The sequence below is a fragment of the Lasioglossum baleicum genome, unplaced genomic scaffold (genome assembly GCF_051020765.1).
Source record: "Lasioglossum baleicum unplaced genomic scaffold, iyLasBale1 scaffold1185, whole genome shotgun sequence".
NCBI classification, from domain to species: domain Eukaryota; kingdom Metazoa; phylum Arthropoda; class Insecta; order Hymenoptera; family Halictidae; genus Lasioglossum; species Lasioglossum baleicum.
In genome coordinates, this window is record NW_027470244.1 from 16,892 (window position 1) to 41,245 (window position 24,354).

At 26.6% G+C, this 24,354-nt stretch overlaps 6 protein-coding genes across 6 annotated transcripts; 4 read left to right on the forward strand and 2 right to left on the reverse strand.

The window, feature by feature from the left end:
• Positions 1–915: 915 nt before the first annotated feature.
• Positions 916–2,776, forward strand: LOC143220558 (PXMP2/4 family protein 4-like). Its single transcript, XM_076446179.1, has 5 exons — positions 916–1,050; positions 1,241–1,440; positions 2,252–2,364; positions 2,470–2,540; positions 2,609–2,776. The coding sequence occupies exons 1-5, from the start codon at positions 916–918 to the stop codon at positions 2,774–2,776; spliced, it is 687 nt and encodes a 228-aa protein (XP_076302294.1).
• Positions 2,777–6,014: 3,238 nt separating this feature from the next.
• Positions 6,015–8,276, reverse strand: LOC143220556 (arf-GAP with dual PH domain-containing protein 1-like). The gene is made up of 6 exons (XM_076446177.1): positions 8,171–8,276; positions 7,207–7,432; positions 6,931–7,129; positions 6,477–6,836; positions 6,173–6,395; positions 6,015–6,082 (listed from the first exon to the last, which is right to left on the reverse strand). Exons 1-6 carry the CDS (start codon positions 8,250–8,252, stop codon positions 6,015–6,017), a joined length of 1,158 nt encoding a protein of 385 aa, XP_076302292.1. The 5' UTR covers positions 8,253–8,276.
• A 3,089-nt stretch (positions 8,277–11,365) lies between these two features.
• LOC143220555 (protein halfway-like) lies at positions 11,366–13,506 on the forward strand. The gene is made up of 7 exons (XM_076446176.1): positions 11,366–11,657; positions 11,770–12,084; positions 12,158–12,327; positions 12,423–12,605; positions 12,799–12,957; positions 13,036–13,152; positions 13,234–13,506. Exons 1-7 carry the CDS (start codon positions 11,381–11,383, stop codon positions 13,504–13,506), a joined length of 1,494 nt encoding a protein of 497 aa, XP_076302291.1. The 5' UTR covers positions 11,366–11,380.
• A 1,333-nt stretch (positions 13,507–14,839) lies between these two features.
• LOC143220551 (putative ATP-dependent RNA helicase DDX52) lies at positions 14,840–17,414 on the reverse strand. Its single transcript, XM_076446171.1, has 12 exons — positions 17,328–17,414; positions 16,995–17,225; positions 16,734–16,919; positions 16,380–16,635; positions 16,235–16,307; positions 15,957–16,160; positions 15,776–15,866; positions 15,581–15,703; positions 15,358–15,508; positions 15,225–15,300; positions 14,971–15,138; positions 14,840–14,909 (listed from the first exon to the last, which is right to left on the reverse strand). Exons 1-12 carry the CDS (start codon positions 17,412–17,414, stop codon positions 14,840–14,842), a joined length of 1,716 nt encoding a protein of 571 aa, XP_076302286.1.
• A 1,068-nt stretch (positions 17,415–18,482) lies between these two features.
• On the forward strand, positions 18,483–21,896 carry LOC143220557 (uncharacterized). Its single transcript, XM_076446178.1, is given in 7 exon segments — positions 18,483–18,545; positions 18,635–20,132; positions 20,135–20,472; positions 20,542–20,727; positions 21,102–21,274; positions 21,624–21,733; positions 21,841–21,896. Coding segments are annotated over 7 exon segments (2,424 nt in total).
• A 541-nt stretch (positions 21,897–22,437) lies between these two features.
• On the forward strand, positions 22,438–24,351 carry LOC143220552 (ubiquitin conjugation factor E4 A-like; the record flags this gene model as incomplete). Its single annotated transcript, XM_076446172.1, has 5 exons — positions 22,438–23,001; positions 23,110–23,502; positions 23,582–23,908; positions 23,992–24,185; positions 24,273–24,351. Coding segments are annotated over exons 1-5 (1,557 nt in total), but the record flags the coding sequence as incomplete, so codon positions are not given.
• Positions 24,352–24,354: the final 3 nt, after the last annotated feature.

Below are 24,354 nucleotides of genomic sequence, written 5' to 3' on the forward strand. Positions count from 1 at the left end.
GTGAAGCATTAGTTTCGATAACGTAAAATAGGTTGGGAGATTTGACCAATTATTTAAGACGAAATATTTTGTAGCGCGCCTTACGTTACGTTTAACGTTTACGTTATCAAAGTAAGAGATTTTTACATGAAAGGGAAAGTGATAAAAGATCAAATATTCTTCTCAAATTTATATTAGTTTCTCTTTTAGCAATAATTTGTAAAATTATTTTGACAAAATATATCTACTTTTAATTATTCTAAAATTTAAGTAATATTTAAAAAAAAGAAACGATCAGTTGAAAGGCAATTTTTACGACAAACTAAAGTGAAAAGATTTTTATTCGAAAAAGTAGATTTGGAGGTACGTATTATTATTCAACAGGTAACGTACAAAGATTTAAAAGAAAATAATAACTTGAGAAATATAAGAAGCACGTGTTGTTCGAGATAAGAACAAATAATAGTATCCTATTTGAACGACGAAAACATCATTTGGTTTTAAATAATCGATTTTTTAATTTGTTTTACAAAATATCCATATATTATTTGTTAATACGTGTTATTCTTATTTGTTATTGTTATATTTATGAAAGCTTAGAAAGATCTTTTCGATTTTGTTATCTAATGCATTGCCGCAATGCGGCTTTCTTACCTCGTTTGGTCTATTCTATGCATACAACATTCTTTTTTTATCCTTAATTAATTGTATCACATTTGTTATAATAGAATAGATTTTTCAATCTACCAGATGTTCAATGTTCAATGTTCCTTATTTTCTTTAGTCTTTACTAACTCTCAATAATATTCATCGATATTAAACTTCTAATTTTCTGCACTGAATAACTTTATCGGTTATTCCGTCTAATCTAACGTATTAATTTTCAGATAATAAAACAAACGACAATACAAAACTTGCAGAAATTTGTCCGTTATCATGTCCTTGTCTAGAGTATTACAGAAGTTGAGAAGTTCTGTGCAAAAAAGACCACTATTTTTTAGTTCTGTGGTTTATGGTTCCTTTTATACCGGTGCCGAATTCACACAACAAACTTATAACAGAATATTCAAGGTAATATTTCTTTTTGTTCGATCGAAGTATACAAATAGTAATAATAATAATAAATACGATAATGAGAAAAAATGAGAAATACACGGAAAATTAGAACGTTATTACGTAAATTGAATATATATAAATACAATTATTAGGTGTGCTTTGAAAATAATTATATATATATATATATAATTCGATCTGATTATAGTTTTCGTCCACAACAAATAATGAAGAGAAAATTGCATTTGAGATTGAACGACCATTGTTTATCTGGATAAGAAGGTTTAATCAAAAATTGGGTCTATTAGACGAAAATAATTCGATGGAATTGGGATGTTATAATTGGGCCCGACTTAAGCGATACGCTATTTATGGGTGTTTCATCGCAGGACCAGTATTACATGGATGGTATTACATTTAACTGTACTTTTTACACAATGCTTTATATCATTTGTCTGTTTTTATCACTTATAACATTATTGTTCAAATAAGATCACTTTATGCTTTTATGATTACTTACTTTATCGTTAATAAAGCACCTTATGTATTAGACGCATGCGATTATATTTATAATGGATCAGACGTAAAAACTATTATAAATTTCGCGTTCAATAATTAAAATATTATCGACCGACTATATTCTTTATAATTATATCAATATATACCTTTTTTAAATAAGAAATAAATATTTGAAACAAATTAAGGTATAAATAGAAATTTAACGTCGATAACAATATTAAAAGTTATATAAGCATGTGACATTAAAATTTTAAAATATAAATATAAATATAAATGCGCGCGTGTGTATGTATAGAAAGAAACAAATTGTCCAAATAAGTAAATGATTGATCTTGTTTGATTTTGATAATACTAATCTTTCATAGACACTTATTGTATATAAAGTATCAACATGAAATATACTGTCTGTCCACTGGTTGACGATCGCACGATCACATTCATCGGCACGCTGATCTCCTCTCGACTTATCGTCTTTGGTGAGCTTATTCTGCTTTGCCATTTGAATTAATACAAAACTCGCTTGCATTGGATTTATTACTGTCAATGTCGTTATGGTAAATATCGCGATAAAATAATTATCACTTAAAACGTAACATTATGATTTGGAAGCATCAAAAGCATTTTTTCTTATAATATTAATTTTTTGATAATCTGGTATGAACTAAAAATAAATTAAATCATTTAATATTGTTTGTGCCAGGTACAAATGGTTGGATATGTTCTATAAGGGCAAAACCATGAAAATTGTTTTTATAAAACTTCTGGTTGACCAATTTATTCTTACACCACCATTAATTATGATCTTTTTCATCAGTTTGTATTTAATTCCTTTTTATATCACATATATATATATATATATATATATATGCATGTGTGTGTTCATGATACACATTAGTGATATATTCATTAACATTTTAGGTATGAGTCTAATGGAGGGTAAATCAAATATACTTGATGAATGCAAAGACAAATTTTTTCAAACATTCAAGGTAATTTAAATTATTTTCTTACTAAAATTTAAAAAATTTGTGTCTAATTGAATACTTTTCATTTTTAGACTTCATGTATGTATTGGTTACCAGTTCAATTTCTTAACTTTTTATTAGTACCACCAGCATTACGAGTCTCTTTTGTTAGTATTGCAGCTTTCTGTTGGGTAAACATTCTTTGTTATTTAAAAAGTACTCCTATATCCGAACGCAACAGTAATCAAATAAAACATTGATTTCCTACATTAATATTTTTGCTTTAACCCAATAAAATTGATCAAAATCTTAGTACAATAGTAAGCTTATCGTTCCTAAATAATTATAATTTGTTTAGAAATAAAAATAAACAATATAGCAATGAAAATATACAAAAATGGAACTATGCTTTTTCAATTTGAAATATAATAATAAATAGTAACATAAAAAGAATAATAATAAAATTTATCACTTCCAAAATAAATATGTTTTTGAAAAATATATCAATGTGATTATGTGGTGAACTTTACTTTCTCTTATGTCTCTTTTAATTTTATACTATTTTTACAATAGTCAAAATATTTATATTTTTCTCAATTTATATGTATGAATATGTACATACATGAATGTATTTATAGTGCATACATATATGTAAAATTTATTATTTTATTACTTAGAACAGTCTTATTAATGTCTTATATTTGGAAAAAATGTAATTATTGTAAAAATATATAATAAGTTTTATATGAAAAGGCATATTTTATATTTAAGGCAATAAAAGGTTATAAGCAGCTTATGTACCTATAATAAATATTGTTCATATAAATGATGTAACATATTAATTATACGATACATATATTTGCAGTAACACAATATATATGTATATAATTTGATTAACGTTTTTGTTATTTCTACTATTGCTGTTTGGAAATTAATTGAAAGTTTAACGGCCGGACTAAAGATCCGGATAGAGATAGAATAGCTTAAATAGTAGACTAATTAATGTAAAGAGAAAGAAAGTTGTCTGTGATTAAAAAAATTTAATCGCACACAAAAACGAACGTTTGGGTAATTACGCAATTCACCTCAGACCTAACCCAAAAATTCTAACTTGATAACTACTCTAATTCTTATTACTAATTTCATACACTTTGATACTTTTACATTGATTTAATCCACCTCGATGCATCGAAGATTAATGATATACTGATTACTAAACGTATACGAGACCTCGAAAATTTCGATTCGAGACAAAACAAGAATTATGTACGAGATCGAGACGAGATCTCGAAAATTTATTATTCTCGAGAATGTCGAAATATTCGAAAAAACGCTAGAATCTATAAAAGTTCGAGGATTAGTTTTCCTAACTGCAGATTTCGAATGCTACGGCCAAGAATAAAATTAAAATTATGAAATTTCTTAATTTACTCGAGAAGCATAAAATATAAAACAGGGACTGTGAAATAATACACAAAGTAAATAATACACGTGTTAATAATATTTTATTTTAAATTCATATGTAAAAATGCTAATTGTTGAACCTTTTCTGATAATAATTTCGTTCACTTAACTGTCGCAATATTACCAGTGATAAAAAAACGTCTCTTACAACTAGTTTGAGTTGCAGATGTACGCTACGTAACTGCGTAGTGTTTCTGCCAATATAGGAAATCTTATTTTATTTGTTTTCCACCAATTTGTAACGTTAGTGTTTCGAGGTGTGATTTCTTCTACAAAAAAATATTTTTATTTCTGCAGTTTTACGTTCATTAAATGCATTTACAAAATGTTTCTTTATATTTTTCCCTCTAAAAATATTATCAAAATACTTCGGTAACTTGTTTACAAATTCATTTGTAAAATGTAATATTCTGCTTAAAATTCTATTAAGGCGAGATATTCAATTAATATTATAGTTCGAATGATGATTGTGGACCTATAATCTTATAGTATAGCAGAAAAGAACTTTAGGATGGTAATAATCGTTACTGAGCCAAAGTACAAAATATTTTTTCGATTAATATTTCCACGAGAAGTAATATAAAAGTTATCCATATTAGCTAGAGAAGCATGCAGTTATATTACTGTTCCAACTACTCAAGCAAGCAGTAAAATACTTCTTTCCTTTACAACTGGTAATATTGTAATGGAAAATTCAGTATTGTTACTAATACTTTATCGAACGAGACTATTATTGGATAATGTAGAAAAATTTACATTTTTACATGTAAATATTTTATTTATAGTTCCAAGGTATTTATATATTATATATCTATCATTTATTTCTTTCATGATTTATTCAAGTTTTTAAAATTTTCGAGAATCCCGATATATTCGAAATTCTTGATATTTTCAAGGTTCTCGAATATTTCTGAGAAGATTTTTGAGATTCTCGATATTCTCGAATGACGAGATACTTTCGAAGTTTCGTCTTGTCTCGTTTCAAACATCGAACACCTCACACATACATACTGATTACCGTTTCGAGAATTACGAGAGGAGAACAGAGCCGCTAATTACTGAAGACAGCCGAAATAATCGGTTGTTGCTTAGCCCGCACGTAATTATGTACATGTAATCTTAAGCCCAAATACCAACAAACGTACACAAATATGCTCACACGCATTCGGTACAAAATATATCTATTTTCCTAATAGTGACTTTATAAAAAAAAAAATCCACAAGAGGATAGGCCATGAAAGTTCATTACTTCCATACAGAATATTATATTATTTATAATTGTATTATTATTTTGGAAATTTAAATGGGACATTGATTGATGATGATTATCACAAAGCAGAAAAATACCATGATATATTATTGAGTTCGTGTATCTAATAAAATTATCTAATAAAATTAAAGCATTCAGACATTCATTTGGTGTGTTTCTTCATTATTTTTGTCCACACATTACATTAGTACACAATACTTGATTAAAAGTAGTAAAAAGATATTGTTTTTTGTTAGAATTTGCTTCAAGTTTTCATTAATCAGGAAATAAATATTATATGAAGAATATTATTAACTTAAAAATGATTTATAATATAATATATAATACTACCAACTTTTTCGACGGTAAGCAAGAATTTTGCATTTTATAATAAAAGTATCTTCAAAGAGCACATCAATTTTATGTTATGTATAGATTAATTTTATATTATGTTTTATATTATGATATATTTGGTTCATTTGAATTTGCTAATTGATAATATTAAACTTTTTAAATTCATTAATGATGATCATATGAGGATATTAAAAATTACTTTGTGTTTACTCAAAAGTTATTTTTTATAACATTATATGTACGTATAAGATATAATGTGTATTTTTATGAATAAATATGCATACGAAACTCGATAGCATTGTGCGATTACAAAATGTTATCTATTTGCTATCAGGTCGAGTAATCTTCAACAGTCTTAATAGAACAACTTAATTGGCTCATCTAATATTCATTTTTAACAATTAGGAAAGGCACCTAAGAGGGATCCAGCCCTACCTTGTAGAAGAAAATATATTCATTGTTCCACTGGCTGTGCGTTTTCTTATAAGGCGTGCCGCAACTGTAAATTTTTATTTAAAAGCAACGTTATTTCTGTTTACTTATCTTTCCTTTTTTTTTGTTGATCTTTTTCCTATGTCAATAAATTTACCAGTTGCATCTTGTGGAGTAAGTGGTTTATCTATCACCTTCTGAATCACATTCATCCATTGCGATCTATCATCATCACTTTGAGCAGAAAGAAGATAGGTCCTATCTGGTGTTTCAAGAGTAAATGAAAATCCTTGATCTCTTGCACCCAGAGGTACTCCTGTTTTCACTGCAAAACCGTCTGAACAATGACCCAAGAAGATTTCACCTTTGGGATGTGCATCCTTTGAATTGATACAAAATAAATTTATTAATTACTTTCCAGCAATAAGAAATACAATTGTCTGTGAAATAAGTATGCACACCATAGGATCATCGTGATACATCAGTTTTCGTCCGTCTAATGTGAACCATCTTTTTTTATAGGCATCTGTATACCTAGGTCCAGTTTTCCATAAATATCCTTCACGGAGAAAATCTCTAGTAAGTTGGGAGAGTAATTCAGCCTCGGTTGCTCCTGGATATGCAACCTGCAGACGATGTAACTTAGCACACCGTATTGCTAAATACCAATTTGTAATTACTTCTGGATCTTCGTGGTATACATAGATATGTCTTGTTGTTCCATCTTTCATAAATGATATTTGTAGACTATTTTGATTTCCAGTTTTAGGTGGAGCAAAAGCGACATTTAATTCTGATATTCTAAGAATAGCTTTAGGTTCCTTAAAACATAAAAGAAATTGGTAAGAATATAAGCAGTATGTGCCATTTTTAAACATTAAATAAATAAGTAACATCTAACAAACATTTACAAACCTTATTTTCTTTAACATGATACTTGAGAGTATCTTCTGCTTCGCAAAGAACAAACTTTCGAGGATGATAACGTGAATCTTCTTTTCCACGTTTCATTAAAAATCCTTCCATGAATCCTGAAACGTAATGATTTTGTCTCTCTGGATGACAAAATTCCTCCCTTTCATATTTTGCTCTTATCCATTGCTCTACCAATACTCTGTTAATGTCAAAATGTTACTTTTGAGATATACATTTACTTCTAATTGCATGTTTGAAATATATGAGACAACATACTGTGGTGCATCTGGATTTGGTCTACGATAACACGGAGGTACACGTTCTTCGTAATGAAGCCTAGCTGTAATATTACCAACTTCTCTAATTCTATTTACTTGAGAATCTTCCCACCTATCCAGTTTTAAATGTTTAACTTTAGAAATATGTGCACCCATTGACCTATGTATACCTGCACATCTTGTGCACACAAATATTCCTATGTTATAAGAAGCCCATTCCGGATCTGGAATTTAATTCCAATTAATCTTATGAAAATAATTGTTTATCTCTTAATTTTCTTATGTCGTTATAATCGACTTAAATATGTATAAACATAAACTCATAGGGTTATAAAAAGAGTGTTCATAGATAAAAAAAGAAATATATATATATATATATATATAATATATATTATTCTTAAAATAACAAAGAAGCTAATTATTTTATATTACAGTTTATGACAAGACAGGTAAATATACATAAACAGTAACACAATCTAGATATATAAAATTTCTTTATTACTATGTACATTTATAAATCAAACTGTTACTAAATATTATATTAACAACTTCAATTTTCTTACATAAAAAACATTCTAAATATAATAATTTTAAGGCTCCTTTAACAAACGTTGTATTGTCTACTTTCAACGATAATTGTTATAAAAATCTATTATCCTATTATAAAACATAGATATAAAATGTTTGTAGAGTTAGTAATAACATTATTTTAAAATAACAATGTTGTACATGGCAATTCATTTAATCTATTATAGTCAAGTTAAAGAAAAATTTCAAATTCTTCTTTTAATATTAGAATTGTACTTAAATTATTCTGGAATTTGTTGCGAGTAAAGTTATGGAAACAAAGTTTCATATTCCATCACTAAGTAGTTTATTATATAATAAAATAAATCATTTTTAAACATCTTTTACATTATTATACGATAACTTAATAGAAGCTTCTTAAAAAATTCACTCACTTTTTGCCCCACAATCTGCACACATATTATTTCCAGGTTTTTTGAGGAGTTCTGTTAACAACTTCTCATTTAAGTCCGCCATCTTAAAACACTGACAAACAGCAATATGTATATATGCAAAGATTATTCGATACGAAGAAGGTTAACTCACTAAAAGGATTCTTTATAATTAATTCCTAAAAATCTAATGAAATTTATATAAACTTAACTTGTCGCATAAGTAAATATCTCTTGTCTTTCACTTTTCGATAATATTCTTCATTCATTAAATGCATAATCATGAATAATCATTTATTTTCTTTCAGTTGTAACAATCGGTTAACTTTTCAATTTTAACATGTTGGATGAAAATGAAAAAGAAATTTATCTTATTGTTTTCAGATTGTTTAATAGCTAGCTTCGTAGAAAAAGATTATTTTATCAAAAAGACATATTAATGCTATTTAAATGACTTGGTTGTGTTATATTCTTTATTAGTATAAAACAAAGTAGAATGATTATAATTTATTATTAACATAATAAAATATTAAATAATATTTAATCATTATAATTATTAGGTATAATTATTAGGTATATTATAATTCGATGAAATAAAATTTTAATAATACGAATAATTCCATTATGCTCTTCAAATTATTCAATAAATTTAACCCGCCTGTTTTCATTACTAACGCAATAAATACAGTCCAATCTACAATATTGTTTAAACACACTCTAATTTGTTAGACTGTTTCTATTGCTAATTAGTAAAAGGTAAATGTTATTGACTAGGTTGCATTTACTGATTATCGAACATTTTTATTCAATCGATCTAAGAGATTTGGGTATGATTTTATTTCTCTTGTTTTCTAATTATTATGATATCCTTTGCATAAGCACTAGATAAATAAGCACTTTGTATCAGGTACACATACCGTATATCCATGTGCTCGCGCGCAGTATTGAATTTTTAGCAATGAACAATGAACAGAATGTAATGGTATATTGAAAATTAAAGATTCAATTTAACATATAAATGTATATAACTTAATAAACTTACACGTTCAATATTTATTAATTTACAACTGTGCGAATAAATTATAAAGAACAGTTTTGTACATATACGCGTTTAAATATCTATTAATATCGATAATTCTTAATCATGAAAATTGGTATTTATTTATATACCATATATAGGTTTTCCGAGTTCGTAAAGTCACCAAATTTATGCATAAAAACGTATTAAAATAGCACTATGATTTGAACGTGTACGTAAGAAAATTAACCTTGTTTATGTACTACTAGTTCGATTATTTTTAAATAATGGATATTATATAAATTAATAATATTAAAATAATATATAATGTTATTAATCACTGCGTTACATTATCGATACAGTATTAATATCCTTCGCTAATAATTCCGGTAAGATATAATAGTAAAGAAATCATTGAATACTTTGCATATTTAACGTTAGATCATAAATCTTATAGAATAGTTATTATTATAGTTAGTAGAATATCCTAAATATGAAGAATAATGGAGTAAAATAGAAAAAGAAAGTTAGAAGGTAAATGGAAGATTGATTCTGATGGAGTGATTTATCGTTTGTACAGGGCCACTGAATGTAATAAGCGACGCGTTCTGCCACTAGCTAACCAATTTTGATTCGTTAATAGGTCGACCCGTATGACCTAAAGTGTCGGAGACAGCTAAACGAATTAATTTACCCATATTCTTACTGTGAATCTGCAATGTGTGCTTTTCTTACACAGGAACAAATTTTTATTCATTCTTAATTGCGATTATTTTTATTTGTGAGATATCTTTACCAGCCGTTGTATATACTATATTATTCTATATGAGTTAAAAATAATACATTTGAAAATATTTTCGCAATGTAGAAGGATTCTTTGCGGTTTTATCATAAAATTTAGTGCAATGAAGGTAATTTAAATTTTAATAAAAAAAAAAAAAGAATTTCCTCAAATATCTTCTTGATGTTATTATTTTAAGCATAAACCTTATATCTTGAATTTTCTCTACGGATTTAAATCAATGGTTTTCAATTTTTTACTTTCACCACGATAACATAACTTCGCTATCCGTTTTCGCTTATTATTGAAATTATTCCTATAGTGTGTATAATAAAATTATTATAATTACAAATAAATTATATAATATTTAAAAAAGTTTTCTTCTTAATCAATTACCATATAGTGTAACCGTCATATACACATGTATAGACGTGACTAATATTGCAATATCTGCTTAGAAATATGGATGAACCGTAGAAATTAAGATTTTACTATATTACAATATATTCAATATTTATATTTTTATTTATACTTATTTTTTAATTTCTTAGATATTATATTACTAATATTCTCAATTAAAGCAAAATTTAAGAAATATATTACCTCGTTGATAAGTTATTTTTTTTCTTCAAATATGATTACAATATCATTCTCAGCTAAATCTGTAGAAATTAATAATGTATTCAAAATATATTTTATTTTTCTATTCAAAAAAACAAAACACATCAAGTTTTAAGTTGCACAACATTTGTTACACTGTCACGTTTAAGTATAGAATTACATATGTAGATATATTATAAATATATAATACGCGAATAAATTACGAAAAGAAAATTAATTTTTCTTTTTCTTTTTTCAGCATTAATTACAGAGGTCATTAATTAATTTTCTTTCTCTTTACAAGGATATGTTCACTATTCAGAATGAAATGGTATAATAAATATTTTGTTGATTACAAAAATGATATATTTTAATTTCTTAGATTAATTAAAGCAATGAAATTATTGTGTAAAGTATGTAAATTTTTCACTTGTTTAATACTTGAACATAATGAAAAAAATGAAAAAATGAAAATAACAAAGAATCAACGAAATAAAAGAAACAGTATTATAATATTAAACATAATTTATTACTTCTTATGCCAATTTTTTACCGAGAATATTTTCTTTTTCCATATTCAATAATACTTTGACATTTAACAGAAATATTAAATATTATATCCACTTTTATTTTCTTTTCTTTTGCCATTTAATAAATATCGTTTCTAATAATATTAAATTAAAGTCCACCATATTACGTACAAGTACTTTGATCGATGCATAATGGAACATTTTATATTTAACGATAAAAATATTTCACTACCGCTAGAATAAATCGATTAATATTTTACAAGAAAGATCAATTGAATTTACAGATGCAGTGGTTTACCATAATGATATGTTTGTATGCCGGAGTAGCAAGTGCAAGAACAGAAGAAGATCAACAAACATCTTCTTCAACTTCGATTACTGGAATATCTGATGGACTTTTGGAACAATGCTTTTATCGACAACCCAATGAATGTCCTGATGTTAAGATAACTGGATGTTACTGCAAGAAAATCATTCTTACCCATAACAATCCTGAAGGCAATGCTGTACTTTGTTGCAACTTAAATATCCAAAACTTTGAACTAGAACTTTCCTGTACAGGTTGTTATAAAACTGTTTTGTTATATTTATGATAAATGTTATGATCCAGTACAAATATGTGCAAATTATCTATACAAATACACACTCATTAATATATTGCAATATATTACAGGATTTCCGTCAAACATATCTTATATACACATAAGGAATGCAACATTGGATGTATTCAATGTTAGTCAAATTCGATGGAGAAGACTAAAATCCCTTGCAATTACAGATGGTAGAATTAATAGAGTGAAAGGACAATTTCGAATGATGACACCGACAGTTTGTTTGAATCTTTCAAATAATGCTCTTATTGAAGTAGAAAACAATTCTCTGACTCGATTAGCACAACTCACTACTTTAGATTTATCTTATAATAATCTTACACATTTACCAGCTTTAAATACAATGAATGGTCGTGAGTTTTGGCTTGACATTTCAGGTACATAAACATTAATGATACGCATCATTTTGATTATAACATTTCAAAATGTAACATAGTTTTGTATGTTTAGGAACAAATACACTTTGGTGTCATGATATTTATCAATATATTAATAAAACTGGAGAAAAGCAAATTAATTTCAATCACGAAAATGAAACTGTATGTTCAGCTAGTAAAACTTGGCACTGGTTTAATACTACAGAGCAAGTTCCATTAAAACAAGTTCGATATCTTAGTTTGGTAATAGTTTGGAAACAAATATTATCTAATATAGATGACCATTTAATTACTACTTTAAGTTAACACCTATTATTCGCTGTTCCATGAATTCACAGTTGCAAACTGAATGCCCTAAAGGAGATACATGGCAATGTCAATGCAACTTCAAAAGATTGGATATTGTCGAAGGTAAACCACCAACTTTAGCAGTAAATGTAGATTGTAGCGGAATTCAAATTACCGAATTGCCTGAAAAATTACCTCGCAATACTATAGCGCTGAATGTATCATACAATAACGTACGTAAATTTCATATTTTATTTAGAATATCTAAACCAACAAGTATTCGATAGTTTTATGTAATCGATTATTATTTGTTACTGGTTACTTCTGATAGAAATAAAAATTTAATTGTATAAAAATATTATACGAAAATAGCACTTTTTCTTATATTGTAAGTAGCATGTAATTATCATCACTGATTGTTCATAGATCACTGCATTGGATGATCTCAGCACTAATCCATGTTATGAAGACATAAGAGAGTTTTATGCTGACTATAATAATATATCATCTATAAATAAATTAGAAGGATCTAAATTTTTGGACAACTATGCCTTCCTCAGTTTACGGTACAATAAAATTAAATCTGTAAGTCAAATGAAATAAATTTGAATAAGTAGTAAATTTAACTATTTCAAAGCTATGTATGATAATTTTTATATTTAGCTTCCCACATATATTTTAAGCCCTAACACTCATGACAAAAGTTTTATCAGTTCGCGATTAGTGAAGCTAGGAGGGAATGAGTTACATTGTGATTGCAATACAGCCAAGTATCTAAAGGTAATATTTAGGTTACAATTTCGATTTATAAATAACTTTGTAACCACACTTTAATATATCGTATTTTTAATTTTAACTTAGGTATGGTTGCAAACTCGTATATTAGATTCTGACGAAGTGTTATGCGAAAATGTAAAAGAAAAAGTTGTTGACTTAGAACCTTCAAAAATGTGTGTTTACCCTGGTGATTGGACGGACTATATTTATTATATTATTGCTACAGAGGTTGTACTTTTAATAAGTTTGACAGCTAAAGTATCTTATGATTATTGGATTTTTAAAACAGCAGGCTACCTTCCCTGGCCAGCGAATAAAATGCCGAAACTACCTTGTGATTGGCTGTGTGAAACCTAATAATCCCTTTTTTTTAATTTTTCGTTTGCAATATATAATTTACTGATAAAACAAATAAAATATATTTTAATATTTTCCAAAAATATTACAAATTTTTTTCAAATTTTCCTATTTTATTAGGAATATATATGTATATATTTTTATACATATATTTTATATGCAAACGTATGTAAAAATACGTTACAGAAATCTTAAACTGAACGGTTCTTACGAATTATTATATTTCTTACAGACGTATATAACTACTTAAATAGTAAATGTATCATATACGTAGTCAAATAAAACTATTCAGATTTAAGATTTTAGATAGTAATTTGAGTAAGTAAGTGCCATAGTTTTTAAGTCTTTTTATGATTAACGTTCGAAAGTGCAATACAAAATTCATCTATATTTAAATTTGTGACATATATTACTTAAATATGTAGAAAATAAAAAGTTGATTAAAATTGATAGCAAGTCGGGGAAATTAACATCAATTTTAATAAGAAATGATCATTATTGATCGGAAAAAATTTATTTTATAAATGATAATTAACGTTGGTTTAATACAATTAATTCAAGATGTATGTTCATATAAGTCAATTTATGTAAAACAGTCCATATCAAATTCATAAATTTAATATATTAACTATGTGTAATAAAAATGTGATATACTTTTATTAAAAGTTACTACTTGTATTCGATATTAATTATTATTTTATACTTCTAATACATTGGTGTAGTCTTTGAAGAATATATGTAATATTGTTATTTATTTTAATGTTTATTATAGATATTTTTAAGTAACTAAAATATAAAATTACACTTACTAATTGAAATTTGTTCACTTATAATTTATATTTTGTTCTAATTAAATAAAATTTAAAAAATTAAATAAAATTAAGACAAACATATATAGCGCTATGATAAAATGTACGATACGATACAATTACATTTAATGCACTTATTGTTTACTAATTTATTTTTCAATAAAGATTTCTTTAAGTTGCTCAATTTAATACATATAAAAATATTAAAAATTTACATTTTTCTCCATCGTAATATAATTTTCTAATGATAATTAAGAAACAGTCGCCAGCGCCATGTATGATTTTAGCTTGGAAACTTATGTTCTGGTTCAAAATCATAGATGGCGCTGACGACGGTTAACCGTTCCAGATGATACAACAGACACATTACCATGCTTATGATAAATTATCACTTCCATTACTTCCTTCGACTTCCTTCGATATTTCTAATTTCTTTTGAATAGAAATAACTGTATTTTGTTTACTTTCTTTCTTTTTTTTTTTATTTTCTTTATTCGTTATCTTATTATTGTTATATTTATTTATTAATTCGTGGTTATTTTCTGAAGTGTTTGTAAGGGCTTTTCTGTAATATACAAAGGAAGCATTATAGATCTAATGTAGAATGTCTATGTTATTTCATATTATCATAAAAATAAATGTAGCAATAATATACCTTTTCTGTTCTTTATTATGTACTCGTTTAAATGTAGGCATGGTTGTTATCTTTTCTCTAGTAGGAGCTTTATATTCAAGTTTACGTCTTTCCTTTTTACTATGTTTTTTCATAGCTAACATATAATCGGGAACATTACATCCAGATTCTTTCATGACTGTAGCTATACTGTAATTTTTTAAAATTACTCGTAGATGTTTAGCAATTTTACTTTCTTAAATTTTAACACGAAATTTTAAAAGCGTTTCATTTACCTTCTTAAATTTGTAGTATCTTGTTCAGTGAAAAAAGTAATTGCTTTTCCTTTGTGTCCAGCTCTACCAGTGCGACCTATTTTAACCAATATGTATTAAAATGTATCTTTTCATGAAATTTAAGCATACATACCAATTCTATGAACATAAGAAATAGCAGACGGAGGAAAATCATAATTAATAACAAGATTTATTCCCTTAAAATCAATACCTCTTGCCATTAATTCTGTACATATTAAAATCCATATTTTTCCTTCTCTAAAACAACGAACGACATTGTCTCGCTGAAAAGATGAAATACACTGTATTTATTATCACTTGATTAATAAATGAATGATCCATATTCTAAAAAATACCTGTATTTGTGTTCTATCAGCATGAATAACATCAACATTAATTCCGTCATATATAAGTTCATTGAATAATTCTTGTGCTCTTTCTTTGCTTTGCACAAATACTAACACAGGTGGCAATACTCCCTTTTTTAAATACAATTATATGTAATATTTACAGATATAGATTTTATAAATATATTAATAAAAATGATTTACCTTTTGAATAATATTTCTAAGTGCCATAAGTTTCCCTCTTTCTGTGCCAACAAATAAAAGTTCCTGTTCTACCAAATTGGTTACAGCATTTCTACGATGAATGTAATATGGATAAGTATTTAGTTTTGAGAAAATAGTATAAAATTTTGTATACACTTAAAGAAAAAAGAGCACACTAAACCTGTGTCCAATGGTAATTGTTATAAGACCTTTTAAATTATGTCGACACCATTTGGTAACTACAGGAGTATTAGTCGCACTAAACATTGCTTTATGTAATTTCTCATTTGTACATGATTTTGAAATAATTTCTAATTGGTTTCTAAAACTTCTTGTTCCATCTTCAAACATTTTATCTACTTCATCTACAATCAGCCACTCCACGCTATAAAATTTAGATGTGTATTATTAAATAAAATTATATTATTAAATGCTACTATATTATTATTAAATTATTACTTATTAAAAGAAATAGCTGGTGGATCCTGATTCAATAAATATATTATTCTCTTTGGTGTACTGATTAATATGTCTATAATAAATAAAAACATAATTATATATTATTATACTACTTTATATAATTTCTCATAAATTTTACACTAACCAAATTTTTGTGAACTTTTTGGTCCATATTTGTTTAATGCTTGATTTATTTTACTTATAATATGTACTCTAAAATTATATCCTTCACTAAGACGCAAACATTCTCTATACGTTTGTTTTGCCAATTCTCTCGTTGGACTCAATATTACAGCTCTAAATCCTTTTTTTTTCGGACCACTCAAACGATGAATTATAGGTAACAAAAATGCAGCTGTTTTTCCAGATCCCGTCGGAGCACAAGCTAATATTTGTCTACCCTATTTTAATGATAATTACAAACAAGTTAATATTTTAATTCTTTCTGAACATATTAATATATCTAAAACCTTTGTAAATATTACATATAACAATTTACTTGTAACATGGCAGGTATAGCTTGCATTTGAATCGGAGTAGGGCAATCATAACCGCAATTTACAATATTATTTATTAATTTCTTAGGTATATCATAAACTGTTAATAGATCGATAAATTCTGTAATAGGTTCAGGTATACGATTACCTGTGACATTTATACGATAATGATTACGAAGTTGATTAATCTAAAAAGAATATAATTTTAAAGAATAATGTTATAATTATCACTAATTAATTTATAATGATAAAATGTTCAGAACCTTTTCTTGTTCTAATTTTAACCGTTTTTCTTGTGTTAAAGATATTTTAGATTTTTTATTCCAATTTTTGGAAATGGTCATTCCATCGAGTAATGTCAGCTCATAAGCATTTTCAGTTTCCTTCTCGACTTCATCGTGTTTCCTTTTCTTGTGTAGCGATGAATTACTTATGTTATCAAATGCTTTAATATTTTTCTCATTTCGTATATTTTCGGGTTGTTTTCCAACAAGCTGCAGCAATAAAATTATATTATCACAAGTTTATCACATAACCAAAATTTATATAAGATATATTTAGATATCTAAATGTAACAAATTATTCTTGAAGAATACCTGAAATCTTTCTGCATCTGTTTGAAAACGCTTTTTATCGAATTTTACGCCTATAGAAATCTTCTGAAAAAGTTCATATGCATCCATCTTTTTCTATCTTATTTAATAAAAATTGACTGAGCCGTATATTTTTATAGAATTACAAGTTATTTAGTTTAGAGTTATAAGTTATTATAACCTTCGTTATTACAGGAAGCTGTAAATAAATTTAATTATGTGATATATATACATATAGCAGCATTCCACTTATCATAGTAACTTATGAATTACCAACGTTGATACGTGAAATAGACTAGATAGATAGAAGTTCACCTGTTAAGTCATTAACAAAAAGAAGCGTGTCTACTTATCTGCTATTAAGGTAAATAGTAATCAGTTTGATGTTTCCATAATAAATAAAATGAATGACTAATGAACTTTCGTTCTTGGAAATTTATTCAAATATAGCATCGATATCTAAATTATATGAATAAAATAGAAATATATATTCATTTTTTTAGGCATTTAGATAACATAAAATATATTCAGTAATTGTTTTCTAATGTTTATATTATTACTGGATAAAATGATTAAAAAATACAGAATAACAGTAAGTAGCAATGAATCTTTAAACTAAATTTTCTTAAATAAATCATTTCTAAAAACATTACAATGTGTTATAAAAGGAAATTATTACATTATATTGTATTTCCTTAATTATTATTTTCAATTACACGTACATGTATTTATACTATTAAATTATTGCCATTATATTTATTTACATATTATTGTATAAAATAATAATATGTTACAAATTTTATATATGTAAATAAATAAATAAATGAGTTTAATATATATGAATGCACATGTATATGTACACATCTGCGAATGTACAAACCCAAACTCTAATTTATCTTTAATATTTTATTCAATCTTTTTCAGATTATCATGTAAAAATAAAGTATCATTTACTTATTTTATTTACATCTTTGCAGTAAGAAAAACAGTATGTTTATTAACAATATTCTTTTTATTGGTATGCAATTTAATACTTTGTTTTTTATCTATCTTAAGTAAGGGTTATTTCCCCTCTTTATGTTTTTTATAAGTCTGTTTTGAATAATATTTATTTTATTTATTATCATTTTTAGCAGATCTATTTAAAAAGTTAAAAATATGGAAGGTCATTCATATGTTTCATGTATCAAGATTAACGGAGTTCCTATTTTACCACCAATGGTACGTTTATTAATTAATATTACATATGATATTAAACATGATTCCCATTTAAAATTCATCTCATAATAAATTCTACCCTTTTTTTTTAGATAACTAAAGATATTAAACAAGAAATATCTAATTATAAAGAAAGTGCAATAAATATAGAAAAAAAATTAACTATTTCACGTACTATAGGAAAGGTGAAAAAAGAAGTAAAAGATATAAAATGTAAAAAGAAGGTTCACAATTCAAAAGAGAATTTGATTAATTTTGAATATGAAAATGGTAATTATAATGAAACTAAACTTAAAGCTAATATAGATGTAAATGATATTCCAATAAAAACTTCAAAAAGTTTTTATGAAAATTTAGAAAAAACCCTACAGTGTAGTAAAAAGTTAAACATGAGATGTAAGTCTGAAAATCAGATAAATTTGGCTCCTGATATTATTTCAAGATCGGAATCAATAATTGCTGATGTCGGCACAGATTATTGTTCAAATGAAACAATTCCAATAAAATCTACAACTACTGAAACAATACCAGAAATTTGGAAACCGCAAGTGCCTAAAACATTAAATATTATTCCATTGACACTTAACAATGTTCCTTGTAAAGGAATTACTAAATGTCAAGAAAGTGATTTAGATAACTTGGGAGATACTCCTAAATTAGTACGGCAAGGTTCCTACGTGCTAGATACTCCAAGTCCTATATTATTGGCACACATGCAAATGGAGTTGGCTAGTTCAACTTGTGCTCCTTGTTCAGAATATATTCCAACATCATGTGTGAACGCAAATCAACGGAAGGAATGGAATGTTACACAAGCTAAAATTGAGTGGGAGTACGAAACCGAAAGTAAAGAATCTATTCCTACAAAGAGCTATTCTAATACTGGTCATGCAGTGTGTAAATCTATTTCTTTACAAACAAAACCTGAATGTTCTTTTACAACGTGTTCATCAACAAAATCAGTTGATTGCATTCAAACAATGTTAACCGAGGAGCATATCGATGGAAGTGATACACAAATTAATCACAACAAAAATCATATTATAAATAATAATACCGAAAAAGAACAAAGACTTGAAACATGGAATGAATATAATAGCTCTTGCACTTTTAATCCAGCGTATAAATTTGGAGGTTCCTTAGAAGATTTAAACGAACATAATAATAAGTCTACAACCGATAAATTGACGGCGAAACTTTCGAAAAAGCTCGATATACAAGATCCTATATCTAGATTGAAATCTAATATTGCGTCTGATAAACTTTTAACAGTTTATAAAAAAGTACAAGAAATGCATAAAAAACAAATGGCAGAATTAATGTTTCGGCAACACAGGGAACAAACATTACTTCAAAAAGAATTTGAGAAACAGCAGTTACTTTTACTGACTGAGATTAAGAAATCCTTTCCAGAAATTTCAGTTTCATTGTTTCCAGAAAATATTTTATCTCCTCCTTTTAATCAAATTACGCCTGATAGTGACAAACTTTCTGAAAATAATAATAATAATAATAATAATAATAATAATAATAATAATAATAATAATAATAATAATATGCAAAGTGTTAAAAGAATCAAACATAATTTAGAACGAGGGATGAAATAAAACAAGATGAAAATATAAAAATGGTTCCATGTCCATTAAATTATATTTATTCTGAAATAAATTATGATAATTCTTCCTGTTCTTCTAAATATTCATATACAGTTCACTCATCAGAGACGTCATCAAATGTTAATAATTCTATAACTGAAATAAGAGAAAGAGATATGGAGATAAAAACAAATGGTACGAAAAATTATAAGAAAAAATTATTGGAAGAAAGCGATAAATGTAAACGTCCAAACGTTAGTCGAGAATTATTTCCTTTAGATAGCAAGACTATTCATATACCAATTCTTGATAGCACAATATATGAAACGAAGCATGTAAGAAATTTATATACATGTTCAAATTTTCAATTTGAATAACAATGAAAATTACAAACATTGTTACAGATAAAAGCAGCAAATGTAATAAATGCATATGTAAGAGGCTATTTAGTACGTAGAATAATGCGAACTGAACGTGTGATTGCTTTAAAAAACACATATAAAGAAGCTTTACATTACATGCTTAAACTTCACATTGATGCGCCTCTTAACCGTTCAGAATATAACTTTTTACATCGCCTTCAACTGCAGGTAATATTATCAAGGATTTAACAGAAAAATATTTCTTAATTCTTTCCTTATAACGTTAGAAAGTTAATCTGTCAATATATTATCTGCTTTTTATTGGAAATTTATACTATGCTACCTAAAAGTTTAAAAAGAAAATACCTGTGATTTTCATTTTTCTCATTTTATTATTATCAATAGCAATTAATAGCAAGAATATATTATAACGCATATAATTTTTACTTAAAATTTTTTATATTGTTTCAGTAATAAAAATATTTAAATATAGCTTTTTAAAATTTCTTATTTTACCGATATTAATATTTCACGCAGTTGTTATTTACGATATGAATATTTTTGAAAACAATATATTTATTTAGTTTTCTGATTTCAAAAAGTGCGATGCAGCTTCTATGAACATAGTGGAATTGTTTGCCCAAAATCCTCAGAAAAGAATGCAAATAATAGCACAAGATCGTGAAATTAAACAATCTCGTACAGAACGTCCGACATCTGCAAGATCATATTCATTTGCAACTCAACGAACTTTGGCCAGGAAAAAACTGAAGGAGTATGACTCAGCATAGTAAAATTTATTTTGTTTTTTTTACAAAAATTTTGATTAATTACTAAACTGTAAAATGTCACGTTATTGAAATAAAATATATTATTTCATTATTTTCTATTGTATAATTGCATTAAATGAATTTAGTACTATAATTTTTGGGCGAGTTATCTTTAATATTATAAAGTTTATAATTAATATTAGAAAACTATACTTTTGTATCCTTAGTGTTCAGGTGGTTTTTCTATAGCAAACAGAAATTATTTTTATGTTAACATAACATACTGCTATTAAAATCTTTAGCTATAATTACATATAGATACTACTTCATATGTTGTTTCTTTCCTACTTTCAGAATGGAAGACTATCAACCAACTTCGTTCGTTCGTTCATGTTTATCGAGATCAAGATGTCAAACCTGGACTTCAGATATTAAAGAAAGACTTATCTCTTCAAATATTTTGTGTAAATTATTTCTTTTCGCCATAGCTGCTAAATTGTAATATCGATCAGTAGAATTAAAACTTGTCATTGCAATTAATATTTCATAATTTGAATTTTATATCTTACAGATCAAGGTATTAAAAGAAGTACTAGCGCTGGAACTGTACGGCGACCGTGGCGGTAAATTTCTAATAGTGCCTTTTATTACTAGTTTAATACATGTACATTACGTTATAATGTGTAAACAAACCCACCTCGTGCCTGCATTTTTTAATAAAAAATTTATTTCGTATAAGATTAGTGGTTTTTATATTGAAATGGATTATTCTTGCAATACATATATTATCATAGAAATATTTATCTTTACTTGTTAATATAAATTGAAACTTTATAGAACAGGAAGAGAAACAGTAATGTTCAATTGTTATCGTTGATACTGTAACATTTAATGTTTTATAAATGTTATAAATGTAAAAAAATAACGATAGAGAAATGTTTCCACAGAGAAAGATCAATTCATACGATCGCTTATGCGCGCACATAGATATGCGCCTGCGCGCATATACGCGATCCATAATGAAACGAATACAGAGTAGTGTGCAGTAATCAGAAGAATATTTTGGCTTATTTTATGGTACACTTTAGGTTGAAAATTAAATCTCAGTAATTTATTTTCGGATCGGTTATACTTGCACTAATTGTGAATGAGTTTTAACGAGAGAACCATGTGTGATAATGTAAATAACAATCCATTTGCTGGATTGTTTTCAACTATCAACGATGCCGTGTCATTCTCCTCTCAGAATCAGGCGATTATCAATGAAAGTAATAGAGTTAATTTTGTTGCGCAATTCGAGGAAAAACATGTTGATGATGTTACAGAAACTATAAATTTTCAAGATTCTAAGGATTTTAGAATCGACAATCAGGTTAACCGTCTTCTTGGCGACATACTCGGAATAACATTACACGGGACAGAAGTAAATGAACACCAAAAACGTAGACTAGTTTTCATTGATGTCGATTCCATTGAACAAGCAGTTTTCGAACGATTAATGTTATCCGATATTGAATCCAAATTAATACCTACTGAAAATTCTCAAGAAATTCTTACCGATTCTCATACAACAGAGAAACAAGTAATACCTTATTTGTTTGAAAGTTATTGTCGATTACAACAATATAAAAATAAAGAAGAATTTTCTCATATCCTCTCCAAAATAAGTCAAATTATATTACAAAACGCAAGTGTTGCATTACAGGAGCCAGAATTGTTTGAAGAACAAGAGGTATATGAATATATATTTACGTGTACAATAATTATTTATATTTATCCTGTAAAATTAAGCATAATAAATTTAGAAAAATAAATAGTTTAATATCTTCGTTTTTTGTAGATTCATAATCAGCTTATTGCATTGTGTATGGACGAAACTGAGCCTAAACCAGAACTTATATTATTTATCGACGGTATTGTTTTAAAATTACAAACCGAAAATGAGAAAAATGCTACAGATGCAATAGCTGTATCTTTTATTCCTATTCTTGATATAGTTCATAAAGAAGCAGCACAAAGTAATCTTGTCCTTTTCCGTCAATACTGGTTTACTATATTAAACATTTTTTCTTCGATAGAACCATTAGCAAAATTAATAATTGATCATAGTACTCCTAAAAGTAGTCAAGGTCGAGCATATGCAGATACATTATTGGGTGCACTTTTTAGTCTGAGCTGTCTACCAAAAAGTGGAGAAGAGCCATTTTATTTTTTTCAGAAACCATTGCAACAGGCAAGTAAGCTACATATAAAAGAAACAGAGAGAGTTCAATTCTATATAGAATAATGTTTATTTATATTTTCTACTATAGTTTTCAGCACTTTTTGAAGGAGATATTTGGATAGCCTTAGATAAATTAACTGAATCGTTACAAAAAGTTTTTCATTTATTATTAAAGTGTTCACCCGAAGTTCAACATTTAACTTTACAGTGGATAGGCAATTGTTTACACTCTAATGCAAATAGAGGAAAAATTTGGAATCCTCAAAATGATTTAAATTTTACCTCAATGCTGTGTGTTTCTGATGGTTTTATGTTAAATTTAGGAAATATGCTATTGCGTCTTTGTCAACCATTTTGTATTAAAGAAAATAATTCTAAGGTACCTAAAATTGATCCAACATACTGTGCTGTGGATGTAAGTTAATTTACAAAATGATTAAACATTAAAATTTAAACAATTATAAAACAATATGATATTTTACATAAATTAATTATTAGGTTAATGATCAGGATGAAGGTGTAAGTCCAATTATACATTTAAAAGGAATGTCTTCAGAAACTTGCTTGATACCAACATCAGAGGGTATTGCCAGGCCAGTTGCAAAAACATTTGGTTTTATTACTGAATGCTTTTTTTTAACTCACAGAGCATTGGACCTTGGATATAGAGTAGTATCAGACAAACTTTTAAGGTTTTCAAATTTCTCGTTTATTTTTATCAACTAAGGCTTGTTACAAAAAGATATTGATAATAAAAGTAATTATATTAAAAATTTTAGAACGAATCAAGGTTTGATAACAATTCAAAGAATATATCAGAATGCACAGAATGATGGTAGATCAGAAGCATCTAAAATAATA

Bases quoted from the DNA above. Each gene is read 5' to 3' on its own strand.
- LOC143220556 (XM_076446177.1), bottom strand. From the start codon at position 8,252: ATGGCGGACTTAAATGAGAAGTTGTTAACAGAACTCCTCAAAAAACCT. The intron at 7,433-8,170 runs GTGAGTGAATTT...ATTAAATTCCAG, and splicing joins TGCAGATTGTGGGGCAAAAA to ATCCGGAATGGGCTTCTTAT. The intron at 6,083-6,172 runs GTAAATTTATTG...AAAAATTTACAG, and splicing joins TACTCCACAAGATGCAACTG to TTGCGGCACGCCTTATAAGA.
- LOC143220558 (XM_076446179.1), top strand. From the start codon at position 916: ATGTCCTTGTCTAGAGTATTACAGAAGTTGAGAAGTTCTGTGCAAAAA. The intron at 1,441-2,251 runs GTATTACATTTA...TGTTTGTGCCAG, and splicing joins GGACCAGTATTACATGGATG to GTACAAATGGTTGGATATGT. The intron at 2,365-2,469 runs GTTTGTATTTAA...TTAACATTTTAG, and splicing joins AATTATGATCTTTTTCATCA to GTATGAGTCTAATGGAGGGT.
- LOC143220551 (XM_076446171.1), bottom strand. From the start codon at position 17,414: ATGGATGCATATGAACTTTTTCAGAAGATTTCTATAGGCGTAAAATTC. The intron at 16,308-16,379 runs GTTAGTGTAAAA...TATTTATTATAG, and splicing joins AAAAAGTTCACAAAAATTTG to ACATATTAATCAGTACACCA. The intron at 14,910-14,970 runs GTATATTATTGC...ATTCTACATTAG, and splicing joins CATAATAAAGAACAGAAAAG to ATCTATAATGCTTCCTTTGT.
- LOC143220555 (XM_076446176.1), top strand. From the start codon at position 11,381: ATGCAGTGGTTTACCATAATGATATGTTTGTATGCCGGAGTAGCAAGT. The intron at 11,658-11,769 runs GTTGTTATAAAA...AATATATTACAG, and splicing joins ACTAGAACTTTCCTGTACAG to GATTTCCGTCAAACATATCT. The intron at 12,085-12,157 runs GTACATAAACAT...TTGTATGTTTAG, and splicing joins GTTTTGGCTTGACATTTCAG to GAACAAATACACTTTGGTGT.